The sequence below is a fragment of the Lissotriton vulgaris genome, chromosome 1_1, assembly GCF_964263255.1.
Source record: "Lissotriton vulgaris chromosome 1_1, aLisVul1.2, whole genome shotgun sequence".
Lineage (NCBI taxonomy): Eukaryota > Metazoa > Chordata > Amphibia > Caudata > Salamandridae > Lissotriton > Lissotriton vulgaris.
The window spans coordinates 1,669,523,418-1,669,536,147 of NC_141685.1; the positions used below are offsets into that span (position 1 = coordinate 1,669,523,418).

Genomic DNA, 12,730 nt, shown 5'->3' on the forward strand with positions numbered 1-12,730 from the left:
ATACCCAGAAACATTTTAGCATAGTGAGTTACAGTATTTTTCCTATGGCACACAGAGCACAAGACCCAGTGGGCAGACATATCACTCCATTTGACAAGGACTAATACCGGTTTGCATACTACTGCTCCTTCAAGAGTTCTTTAGCTTATTTCATGAGCATACCGTAGCTATCCTGAAGGCTGTGCACCCTCTGACTGAGCCTAATGTTGCATGGGTGAAATTCCTCACTTACACATCCCCTATTGATTAGCAAAACAGACAAATATCTGCCTAATGTGAGAACCTTTATGGCTAGACAAAATTTCTCGCAACTAAAAGAAAACGTGCACTAGTAAAACACTCTTTATAGCTTTATTCCAAATAGGTTAAATTAACACGTGGAAAAAAATCTATTTTTTCACAACTAGGTAATAATGACAAATAAGCAGAATTTAAACTGCACAAAAAAGGATAGGCACAGTGCTTTGGAGAAAGAGTATTCTCACCTGGTTCAGGAGGTAAAGAATCTTTGTGAGAATATGCAAACATCTTCGTGGGTTTATGGGGGTCTCGTTGAATAGTCGGGCCTACAAATGCACAAGAAAATAAGTCACTAGATTAGAAAGCACCATTTCATACACTCAATTCTTTCTGAAGCGACAAAAAACATTACTTATGAAAGGATTCAGGAGCAATAACAACGATGCGAAACGTCAAATACTCAAAGGAAATAGGTAAAAAACAGAAGTAGTATTGGAGCAAGATGCAATAAAATACTGAATCCAGTAACCACACTTGAAAATGTTCTCAGAATTCATCATTATAATTATCAGAAAATACAGAAATTAGGTTTCAGTAGAAAGTATGAGGCATGCAGGTTAGTACAGCAGTGTTTTTGTAGGCAACATCCTTGATTGTGGCAGAGCAAGGCAAGAGGACAGGACGTACCATTTGATGATGAACGAACAAACGAACATGGCCTCATCCTAATTTTTTATATAGGCTATTTTTAGCTCTTTTTCTATGAAAAAGTTATCAGTTGTGGGTGTTAATATCTAGTCTTAAACCAATATAAAATATAAAATACAAAACACAAATGCACATTCATTTTTTGACCCACGCAGATTATCTGAAAAGGAACTCTAGCAGTTGTCTCTTAATAGAGCATTCAGATGCCCTTTGTCACTACACTAATCCTGCTCCAATACATATACAAGGGCTCAAATCTGCTTTAATACAAAACCCCTCACAGCTAATTAATTACATACAACTAAGTGAACAGAGAAGGGCTCACAAATAGAAAGGTCAACAATGGCTTAGAACTGAGGACAGAGAGTTGACTAGAAAGGAGAGGACAGTAGTTTTGGCCGCTCCAGGTAATCCACTTTTTAAACGGTTTAGAACTGAAAGGATATCATCATATTATGTAGCAAGATTTCTTTTAGACCCGATACTACATACGATTTCATTTAAGAATGGGTTAATTTAATGCAGACCTGTACTTCTACGTTGTACCTCGAAATCCTGATTTAGAATTATGGCATCTCTTAGCTCCACAGTTATAGCATTTTCTTAATGGGTCCACGGAATAGAAAAAGGACCCCATGGATTAGGAAGAACATGAATACACTCTCTTACAATAAGACATGGTCACAAAGAGTTTGGTATAAATGAGTATGACGGGGCGTGGCCAAGAGCGAACAGTGATGGCCACGTAGCGAGTGAGCTCCGCAGTCAGTGAGCTCGCTCGACAATCCTGGGTAAATATCCTGTGGTCCGGTGTGCCTTCCCGGGTGACGGAGGGAAGACGGAGCCTGGTCCGCTCGCCCTGGAGTCTTTGGCGGCCTTCATTGCAGCACGGCGACCGATCCTGGAGGTGGGCCGGGACTGGGCCTTCATCTGGGGCCCACAGTGGAGAGTGGTGCCCGGGTACGCTCACTTCCGGCCGGATCGGAGAGGCCGCGGCTGTTGCCTAGTGACAGCTGGTGCGAAGCCCCACTCGGGGGTGAAGTGCCTTGCGCTCCGCTGTTGTGAGGGAGCGCAGGCTAAGAAAGGTGGCGGAGACTGAATTATTGTGGCGGTCCCAGTGGCGGAGGACTGCAAGTAAACGTGTGGCTGCGGGACCCAGGGAGACGGCCAGAGCACCTCAGAGTCATCGGAGCCTCCATCCCCCCCTCCCCCACTCCCAGTCTTCATCGGCCCCGGGGACCTCGGCTTGCTGGTGAGTGAAGTTATCGTGCATCTGAGTGGGCACAGAGGCGGCGGTGGTGGAGTGCTGGAATTAGCTGCGTGAGAGAGAGGCCTCTTGTGGTTGATAACTACAGTAAAGACTTGCGGTTCTCTACGGCGCTGATGCGGAGAGGCACGATCTTTATGACTGGCTTGTGGGAAGGTGTGAAGAGAGGCCTCCCCACCTCCCCACTGTATTTCATACCTTGGTCCAAAGGGTGGACGCTGACTGTATTGGTTCTGTCCATATAGACTGCACTAAAGTTCTTGGGCTGGAAGCAGTGGGGTGCCCTGTGGCTGGCTGAGAGTGACTGACGGGCACGGCCGCTGCCGCCTCCTCGGTTGAAGACCCATGAGCCTTTGAAGATGCGCAGGTGGAGACCCGCCCCAGTGTAGCTGCCTGTGGTTAGGAGCTGCGCCCTTGGCAATTCAGGACGTGCTGTGCCGTATAGACGGTCTCATTGCCGCGGATCACGCTGATTGCGGTGCTTGTTGGTGGTTCGAGTTTTAGTGCGCGGTGCTGGGCGTCCTAGTGGTCTGCCACCTGTGACTGGCACCCGGCTGGGTGCTGCAGCTTGAAGGATGGAACGGGTGAAAGGTGCTGGGGCCAAGGGCTCGAAATCGGTCCAGGCAAATAAATTGGACCGATACACTATCTCTAAGGACACGCAAAAAGGGAGGCTTTCTGAGGATTTGGCGAAGGGGACTCTGCCTGGGGAGGAACCTGAGCTTTCTCTAAAAGACGTCATGGACGCGATAATGGGGGTTAAAACCTCTCTTGAACACAAGAAGGACTCCATGGCTATCAATAGGTCACACACTTGGCTAGGGGGATTTCGAATCACTCTCCGCTGTGGGTCCACATGACTATCACTCAGGGTACGGTCGGTAAAGTCGCCCCATTAATCCTTGGTATTTGCACAACCCCAAAATTCGTAAGGACCTCATTAGAGCGTTGGATGACTACTTTCTCCTTAATGAGGGGTCGGTATCCTCCTCGGTGTCCCTCTGGGAAGCCTTCAAGACAGTTATTAGGGGGCAGGCCCTCTCACTTATAGCAGGCTCAAAGAAAGAAAGGAACAGGGAGTTGGTGGATTTGGAGACAGATTGGTTTACTTGAGGGGGAATTGGAACTAGGAGTGACACAGGCCAAATTACATCTCCTGAGCCTTAAGCAGCAGGACTATAAATCATTGGCAACTGATAGGGCCAAGACGCTAGGCAGGGAACAGCATGGTAGGCTTTATGACCTGGGTGATAAAGCGGGGAAACTTCTTGCCTGGTTAGACAAAAAGAACTGGGACAGCCACCTGGTCCCTGAACTCATCACGGAGGAGGGAATTTTGCTTACAGACCCACAAGATATAGTCGACAAGTTTGCGGCCCATTTTCAGACAGTTTATACTGTGGTCTCTGCTCGATCAGAGGATGACTCATCTGTTGCTTCGGGATATTCAGTTCCTGTGTCTCTCCTGGGAAGATCAGGACTTCATGGATAGTGCCCTATCCTCTGATGAGATCGCGCAAGCTAGTCGTTCCCTAAATTCCGGAAGGCACAAACGGACTCCCAATCCAACTCTACAAGCTCAATCAGGATAAACTAGCTCCCTACCTGAAAGACATGTATGTTGAGTCATGGGACAGGGGGATCTTGCCTAGGGACCAAGGGTGGCATCAGTGGTGGTAATTCATAAGGAGGGTAAAGTCAAAACTCATTGTGCTTCATACAGGCCTATTTCTTTACTTAATGCCGAACCGAAGATTTTGGCCAAGCTTTTGTCGAACAGACTGGTAAAAGTGGTGACCGGTTTAATCCACCCGGATCAGTCGGGCTTAATGCCCCACAGAAACACAGCCCTTAATTTGCACAGGCTACATGGGGTAATACAACTTAACAAAAAGGGGAAACCCTGTGTCCCTCAGAACCTGGGTATTAGTGGTTAAACGAACAAATGGTTGTGTTGGGTGTATCAGAGAGTTCTTATTTTTGTTTGATTTGCATGTATTAGCATTTTCCAAAGCAATTTGTCCTACCCAACAGAACCATTTGTTTGTTTAACTACATGGGGTAATAGCTAGAGCCCATACTCTGAGTGAGTCAGCAGTGATTGCTTCACTCGATGCAACCATGGCCTTCGATACCACCGAATGGCCCTATTTCTGGGCGGGTCTGACTAAGTTTGAGTTCGGCCCCAAATTTATTAGATGGGTGCGTCTGCTATATACTAAACCGATGGCCCAAATAGTTGTAAACAACAGACTTTCTGCACCATTTCTGCTCGGTCGAGGCACTCGGCAGGGAATCCCCCCTGTCCCCCCTCCTTTTTGCGCTGGCCCTGGAGCAGCTTGCGGCCTGGTTGCGCTGGGAACCATCTATCCGGGGTTGGGATGGTCCTCGGAATGGGAAGATCGAATATCCTTATACGCAGATGATATTCTGCTTTATATGACCTCGCCTCGGAAGTCCCAGATTGTCGTTTTTGATGTCTTGGCCTCTTTTGGCAGAAATTCGGGGCTCTCCATTAACTGGGGAAAGTCCTTATGGTTTGTGTTGAAGGGTGACCCTCTGGTTCCTCCTCGTAACTGTCCAATACTAATCAACGCAGATGGGTTCAAATACTTGGGTATTTATATTTCCTTGGACCCCGAGGCTAGGTATGCCCGAAACCTTCTTCCCCCTTTGCAAATGCTGAGGAGCGATATTGCTAACTGGAGGAAACTTCCACTCTCTATGTTTGGTGGCTCTGCCTTGCTTCCTTTATGCCCTTCAGAACCCCTTAGATGTAGTGCCGGCTAGCTATTTTCGCGAAGTCGAGGGGTTGCATCGTAGCCTACTATGGGAGGGCAGACCTCGGAATGCGCTAACTAGGCTGAATCATCCCTGGTACGATGGAGGCATTGCCCTCCCTGACATCAGAAGGTACTATTGGGCCTCCCAACTGGCAGCGATTAACCACTGTACGTACGGTCAAGTGGGTGATCTGGCCTATGCCATGGATAATTCGCTTCCCCCAGGGGGGGGGGGGGGGGGGGGTGCATTTCAGGGCGCTGTACTCGAGAGCAGCGTAACCTGGTCTGACGGGGCCAACCAAACATGCTGTTTGGATCTGGTTTGATGCTAACAGTTCCTTAGGTTGGAGAGATAGACTAACCCTGGCCACCCCGCTCTTTGACTCGGAGAAGCTGGGCAACCTTTGGAGGACAAAGGGTTTGATAAATGGGATCTAATTGGGATGTCCACCATTGGGGATGTCTGGGGAAAGGGAAGGATCAAATCGGTCGCAGACATGCAGGCGGAATATAGATTGACAAATACTGAATATTTTCGTTATGCACATGTCCGGCATTCGCTCCAGGCTGCTTTTCCCAGGGACGTAGAGCCCGCGGAGGCCTCACCGCTTGAAGACAGAATCCTTGACGGTCACCTCCCCGAAAAGACAATTTCCTTAATTAAAAAAAACTAATTAATCACAGAGCTGATCCCCTTGAAGTGCTGAGAGCTAAGTGGGTCCACGATGGCATAGAATTAGATGATGAGGACTGGCAGATGGCAGTGTCCTCCCCAAAAGTGGTTGCTATTCCGGCTCGGCTGAGGCTGGTTCAACTAAAGGTATTGCATAGGGTCTGTATTACGGGACCCCGGCTGGTGCATATGGGCTTGTCGGGTTCTGGTCTGTGTAGACGTCAGTGTGGTCTGACTGGCTCCTTTCTTCACATCAATTGGGAATGTACACATATCTCCGAATACTGGCGCAAAATTCATAATATCATGCATAGGGTGTTGGGGATCTCTCTGGTTCTGGAGGCAAGGAGGTGCCTCCTGAATATATGGGAGCCTACCAACCTAAACTCTGCACAGACACAGTGGGTTACTTTGGGATTCATGATTGCGAAAAGGAACATTGCCCAGCTATGGGGAGCCGTACAACCTCCCACCGTGGAAGTATGGGAAAACAACTTGGACTGGTGTATGTTTAGAGAAAAAACTGTTTATCTAGCGAGGGGACGACCTCGGAAATGGTCATTGGTATGGGGACCCTGGAATCATTATAGAGGAGAGATTTGTGTGCCACCCAGAACTGTTGATTTCGATGTGCCCTCTTCCCCATAGCGTCCCTAATCAAGTGTTTATGTATTCTTCTTTTACCCCCGATGTGCTATTGGTATTATGGCATTACTTCTGTACTGGGATTTTTGCTGACAGTTTATTAAAAAGAATTATAAAAAAAAAAAAAAAAAAGTATGACGTCAGGTATTACCTTCATATGTAAAAGCGCTATAAAATTAGGTATGTTCTCGAAGAATACCTGAATTCCAATTTTGTTTCATAACGCCATTCTGTAATCTTGGGAAACTCGTGTCTCCGTATCTATTCAATACAAGTTAGCACTGAGAAACAGAGTGGTGTTTGCAAGAAATGCAAAGCGAATCTCTGTGTTGGTTCAGTGGTTCCTTAGTAATTTAATATGTGGACGTCTGCTTAGCCCGAGGATTGATGGTTTGGTCGTTCCTGGATATAAGGCGGAACCAGGTTACCACAAGCAGGAGACTGGGCTAGAGGAAGAATGTACAGGTGGCATTCAGTGGTCACTTCACCAACCGACTCACCGCCATAAACTGGAATAGATTTAGAGATCTCACCTCTGCGGACCCTGGAAGGTACTACGATATGCTGGTATAGAGAAGACAGAGGCAGAGCACATATCTTACGGAGGCCCAGGATGGTAAAAGCATTTTTGGGTCTCGCCAAAGGCTTCACCACTGCCTCAGGAGGACTAAAGAAGTGCTGATCAGACAAGAGCCATGATTTTGGCTCAACATACCAACACCTGTTTGGAGTACCATTATGTGAACCAGCGCCGTCTCCTCCACCATATCTGGTAACTTCAACTCAGTGCTTGATCTGTTATAATTTGTTGGCTGCTGTCCCATCTTTCCCCTTTTTACACGACGTATAATGTGGTTAGGAAGCACCAAAATTAGTGCAGCAAGAGCAAGAGGTCCCATGCCACCAGACAATGAGGACTGTGGCACATCTGCAGCATAACAAAAGTTGGGGTAACCTGTGAAACACAGAGGTGGCTTAGGTAAATATGCAGGCATACAGGGAAGGAGTACAAATTGACGTTTCATTCAATGGTCCCATCACCATCCGACAGCCTGCTATAAACCAGAGCCAATTTAGAGCTTCCTCTCACGTTGCGGACGCAGGGATATGCTACTACAGGCTGTGATAGACGAGGCAATGGCAGGGTAAATGTTTATCTCCTTTATTCTAGTCATACAGAAAAGGTCAGCCCGATCCGTTTCATTTCATGATTTGTCCATTCTGTGGTTTGCATCTCGACCCTCGTGCAGCATGGCTGACAAACATAAAAGTAAAGAAGATTTCTTTAAGCCCGGAACTATAGTAAATACAAAAGGACTGAAGGATTTACTTGAAAGAAATTCTGATGTTGAGATGATGCCAGAGATGAAAGGTGAGAAACTTACTAAAAACTGTGTCTTGTCAAACTTAACCAACAGACTGCCAAGTCTGAAACTGTTGAGAGGGCAACTATTTAATTCTTGTGGATGCATAATTTAAAGCCTAGAGAAAGAAATGGCAAACTCGAAAACTAACATTCAGGAAATCGAGAGCAGATGCAGAGACACACCAGTTTGACAACTTTCAAATACTGTAAATTTGAAAGAAGATTCGGAAATAGACCTGCCTGACAATATTAGAAGGGGAGACCATTTGCAGGTACTTGGAATTAAACAGCTGATAAAGAGCTGCCTGAAGTGATATTCACAGGGGTAATGTGATCTCAGTCTCACCTGAACCACCAGCTGGTGAAAACAGAAAAAAGAAATTAATTGAATTGGGTTTGTAAAAGTGGAGGACAGGCTACGAGTGCCAATGTGACGATGTAGTCCACTAAATTCAAAGAGTTCATATTGCAAGCAGCATTTTGGAAAGAAAATAGTGTTACTGGAAGACAGTCAACTCCAGAGGATCAGGGACCAGAGCAGAGACATACTTATGAGAATGAGAGTACTGTTAGGAGGTCAGAAAAGAATTGATAGCAAGGGGCCCGGTAGCTTCAGTTGGTTTGCTGAATATGTTGACAGTGACTCATGCAAAACGAGTTGCATATTGGAACAAAACGGTTTCTGAAGGAAAAGAAGTCTGAAGGACTGGTCAAAAAAGAGGGACAATTGTTGGTATTATATATTCCCATTATTATTGAGCCTTTGCAAGAAGGACATTTTGTACTGTCTTGGACCGCATAGATCATGAAAGGTTGTAATTCATACTTTCCTTGTTCCATGGGTAAAGACAGCTGAAGATATGTACCAATGCAATGGCAGCGGATATAAAGAAAGTTGAAAATGAAGTGGCATAGTGAACAGAAACAGCATGCACAGTAGAGGAGCACCAGGTTACCCAATGATACTGTATTTTAAGAACCCCCACAACAGGTAGTGCCAAATATTTACGATTGAACTTGCTTACTGTCAGAGAAGTTTTGGACTCTTAAGCTTTGTATCACAGATCCAGTACCTCACTAGTTCGCATATTAACTGTCAACACCATCCTAAGCGAAGAGGATAAGTAGTTGCAGGGCAACATATGAGCTATGCATCATGGTAATGCCAAGCCCAACATATGAGCTATGTATCATGATAATGCCAAACCTGCATGCAAAGTTGTCCACAACCAACAACAATTTATTTGATACACTTCTAGAGCATATAGGATCAGAACCTCGAGGAGAAATAAACCTAATCACACGAACCTATTTTGGTCTAAATATTGAAAACTAATACATGATGAGGGCAAGTATGAAAAAGGTAAAATATAGAAAGACATAACATTGTTCACTCCAGCTATATTTACCCTTATCTATACTTACTACTATTATTATAAAAAGAGAACTGTGAACCTTTGAGGCGAGTAAACTCTGGAAGTACGGCACCAATCAGAACACCCAATACACCATTGGAAAGGGGAGTGAATGCAGATGGACATAGGCTATACATCTGGGCACCATATACATTAGAAACGTAAAACATGGGGGGGGGTAAAGTAGTCCCTTCTGGACGTTCTAAACGACAGTGGCTGTGTTGGTGGGCGTGGCGTGGGCGTCATTGGGGGCGTGGCGTGTGCTCTCATCAACCTCAAACTACACTACAGTGGGCGGAAGCGCCGCACGTTAAACAGAGTGCTGGCAATTACAAACTAAACACACCATCGCATCATGATCAAAATTCGAAGTACAAACGCAAGTACGCCCACAACTTTCATCAACAAGTGGGCGTGGTGTGGCCGTTATTGGGGGGCGTGGCGTGTGCTCTGTCATCGACGTCAAACTACACTACTACAGTGGTTGGAAGCGCCGCACGTTAAACAGAGTGTTGCCAATCGTATCAATCCCTTCACATTCACAGGGGGCCCCATTGGACGCCTAATGAAGGTGGCCGTACGTGTCAATGAACGCGTAAAACGATTACAATTCCAAGCGCCACACGTTAAACACAGTGCTCACAATTACAAACGAAGCAAGCCATCGCTTCATCACAATTGGGGGGCGTGGCGTGTGCGCTCTTATCGACGTCAATAAACAACTTTTACCAACTGTGTCAATCCTGTCACATTCACAGAGGGCCGGATAACAAGAAGAATCGCCTCATTGGACACGTACTCATTTGCCTGCGGCAACACGCGCACAGTTACAGATAAGGAATACAGACGCGACCTCATTGCATGCCTTAACGTACACAGACGGGCGGCAATAGCGGGAAGTCTGTAGACTAATCAGCGGAATACTTAAATGTTCAAGCCACATTTGTTTTCAGGACTCTCCCTCCACCCTGACTTCCCCGTGGGAGGAACGGCATGTATGTATGTGCCTGGGGTGCCTACCGCTACAGATGATGGGGGAGGGGAGTGTGATGGGGGAGAGAGGGGGGGACTCTGCCTCTCTGGTGAGAGCCGTCGGGTAAACAAACAGATTGACTGCAAATTGGATGGCCAGGACAGGTGAAGCTGACTATGGTTACCCCCAACTTTTTTTGCCTGGTGTTTTGCTGGTTTTCCGACTTAGTTGACCTGGGGCCCTGCCAATCAGGACCCCAGGCCTACTGCTCTCTCTCTAAAATGGATTCCATGTACCTTAGGTACATTTCCAATTGGTACTGGGCCACCTTATCAGACCCTGTAACTCAGGGCATAGGTGTACCCAGGGCCTACCAGGGGCTGAAGCATGTATTATGCCACCCCTGGATGGCCATCTAAATCTGACACAACTAGCTGCACGACAGCTGGGGCAAGGTGGTGTAATCACCCTTTGCTTTAGATATAGTATACCTATATCTAACCCTAAAAATGGACACACAGATTCCTATCAGTCACTCCTATGGCAGGCCTTGACAATCCTGAAGGCAGAGTGCTTGATTGTGTGAGATGGTGCTCTGGCATGAGCTGAGCCCGTTTGCAGCTTGCGGAACCAAGTCCTAATAGCTGTTCCATGATAACGCATACCATATACTCTTAAGTGCATTATAATCCTCGCGGTTAAATGCTATCTTTGGTATTGCTTTATCAAAACATGTCGAGTAAGGTGTCATTCGAATTGGAATACTAACCCCTCGCCAATTCTGGCGACGGGGTTAGCATTCCACCCTTCTAGAGGGACACGACATGTATGTAACTGTGAACCCCGGTTAAAGTTAAACGAAGCCTCAGCTCCACAAAATGGATGCTGCCACCACAGACACGAGTCTGACCTCCTGCTGCTGGGAGTCCTTCCAGCGAGGAGAGCTTGGACAAATCCCAGACAGGGTTTTGTGTATCCTGGGTAGGCAGGGCTTTACAGGAAGGTGACTGCCGAGTGGCACCCCGGTGCTCACTACGCATCTGCCGGCTAGAACCAGTTCCAGGGGCACACCAGCCCCTGGCCTGGGGAAAGTCCGGCATGGGAGAGGGGTGTAACCACCCCCCTTCCTGGTCCCACCCCTAGGGCAGGACCTAGTCGCGTACCCACCCCTTTCTTTAGGATAAAGGCAGGAGGGGGGACCCTTCCAAATGAGATCATCTTTGAATCAAGAAACGACTTTCTACGAAAGGACTTCAAGACTCTTCTCAAGATTCTCCCTTGTGACTAAGGAGTAGTCACCCTGCATCCGCAGGCACCATCTAAGAACTCTGCGGTTTGCTGCACGTCCTTCCTCAGGAATCCGACCGACCAGCACGACGAGACCCGGCTTCCCTGGCACCTCTGACCTCTACCTACCTCTACAGCTAAGCTGAGAACCGTAGGTGCGACGAGACCTCGAGGGACCGGCCATCATCTGAACTGCCCAGCTCTTATCCAGCACGACCGCCGAGGGATCCTCTGGTGAGTGCTTTGGGGTCCGAGAAGCCCCGACCCTGAGCAGCTCCAGCACCGAAGTCCAGCCTCCCAGCATCTCCACGATCTGCGTGGGGCCCTTCTGCTTGTTGCTGCTCACCGCGTTGTTTGGCTACTAGACCGCTGGCTTGTGGCCTTCTTAACGACGCCCGACGACAACACTGCTGCTGGTCTGGTTGCCCCAGACTGGCCCTTGCTCCCTTCCAAAAGAGGAGCACCCCGGACCCTCCTGGTCCACTCCAGACGCCATTTTAAGTCCACCGCGTGGGCTTGAATTAGCCAAGACTTGTTGCCCCAATCCTGGGTCCAGCGACGTCGACAGCTTCATCCATCGTGGGACAGCTCGCACCTCCATCCTGGTCGCCGACAACGCCTCCTGGTCCGTGAGATCTGCAGAGCACAGCGTCGTCCACTCACCTAATCGTGGTGACTACCATCCAGTGCCCTCCTGGTGCCACCTGACTACTGGCTAGTAGTCACGAACTTGGTCCCCTCTGCTTTCAGGTGTCATCCATCTTCGATCCAGGCTTGGATCACTCGAACTATCTTCACTGGTCGCCTGCCAGCATCTTCTTTCTTCAGGCTCCTGGTTAGTCTGCGAGGATTCCCGACGTCTTTCGAGACATATGCAGCTGCAGCCCCTGGGCATTTCGGTGCCCCAGCATAGCCTCACTATCCAAGGGTCAGGATCCACTGTCGTTTTTGATCTACCTTATCGGGTTCGCCCGAGAACACTAACTTTGTGAAATCTAGCTACCATAGCCTTTGTCCCGCATCCAGCGTGAGAGTGCACACTCTGCACCCGAGTCCCCTAGGCCTCCTACTAGTAATCTGAAGGTTCAGTAACGTAGTCCTAGCGATTCCAAAGCCTATTAGTACAGTACTTACCTGCTAGTAATTTCGCATTCCACTTTTGTAGTATATGGTTTTTCGTGCCCCTCGGGCATTTGTGTAAATTGTGCAACTTGAAGTATTTTCCTAAGAGTTTTGTTGTGTGCTTAGTACCCTGTCCTCATAAAGATTACAGGGCTGTTGTGATTCTAATAAATACACTGTTTATTTTCATAACACTTGTGTGGTGTCCTCTCACTTGGTGTTCAAGGGGTATATGTGATGGTATAACAGCT

The 12,730-nt window shown here is 47.6% G+C and overlaps 1 protein-coding gene across 2 annotated transcripts in view; it reads right to left on the reverse strand.

The window, feature by feature from the left end:
* Window positions 1–12,730, reverse strand: part of COPG2 (coat protein complex I subunit gamma 2) — a 384,275-nt gene that overhangs the window by 348,125 nt on the left and 23,420 nt on the right. For both annotated transcript variants that reach the window (XM_086918917.1, XM_086918916.1), the window contains exon 3: window positions 486–566. In XM_086918917.1, the coding sequence (XP_086775043.1) occupies window positions 486–566 (81 nt within the window). The remainder of the gene's footprint in view (window positions 1–485; window positions 567–12,730) is intronic.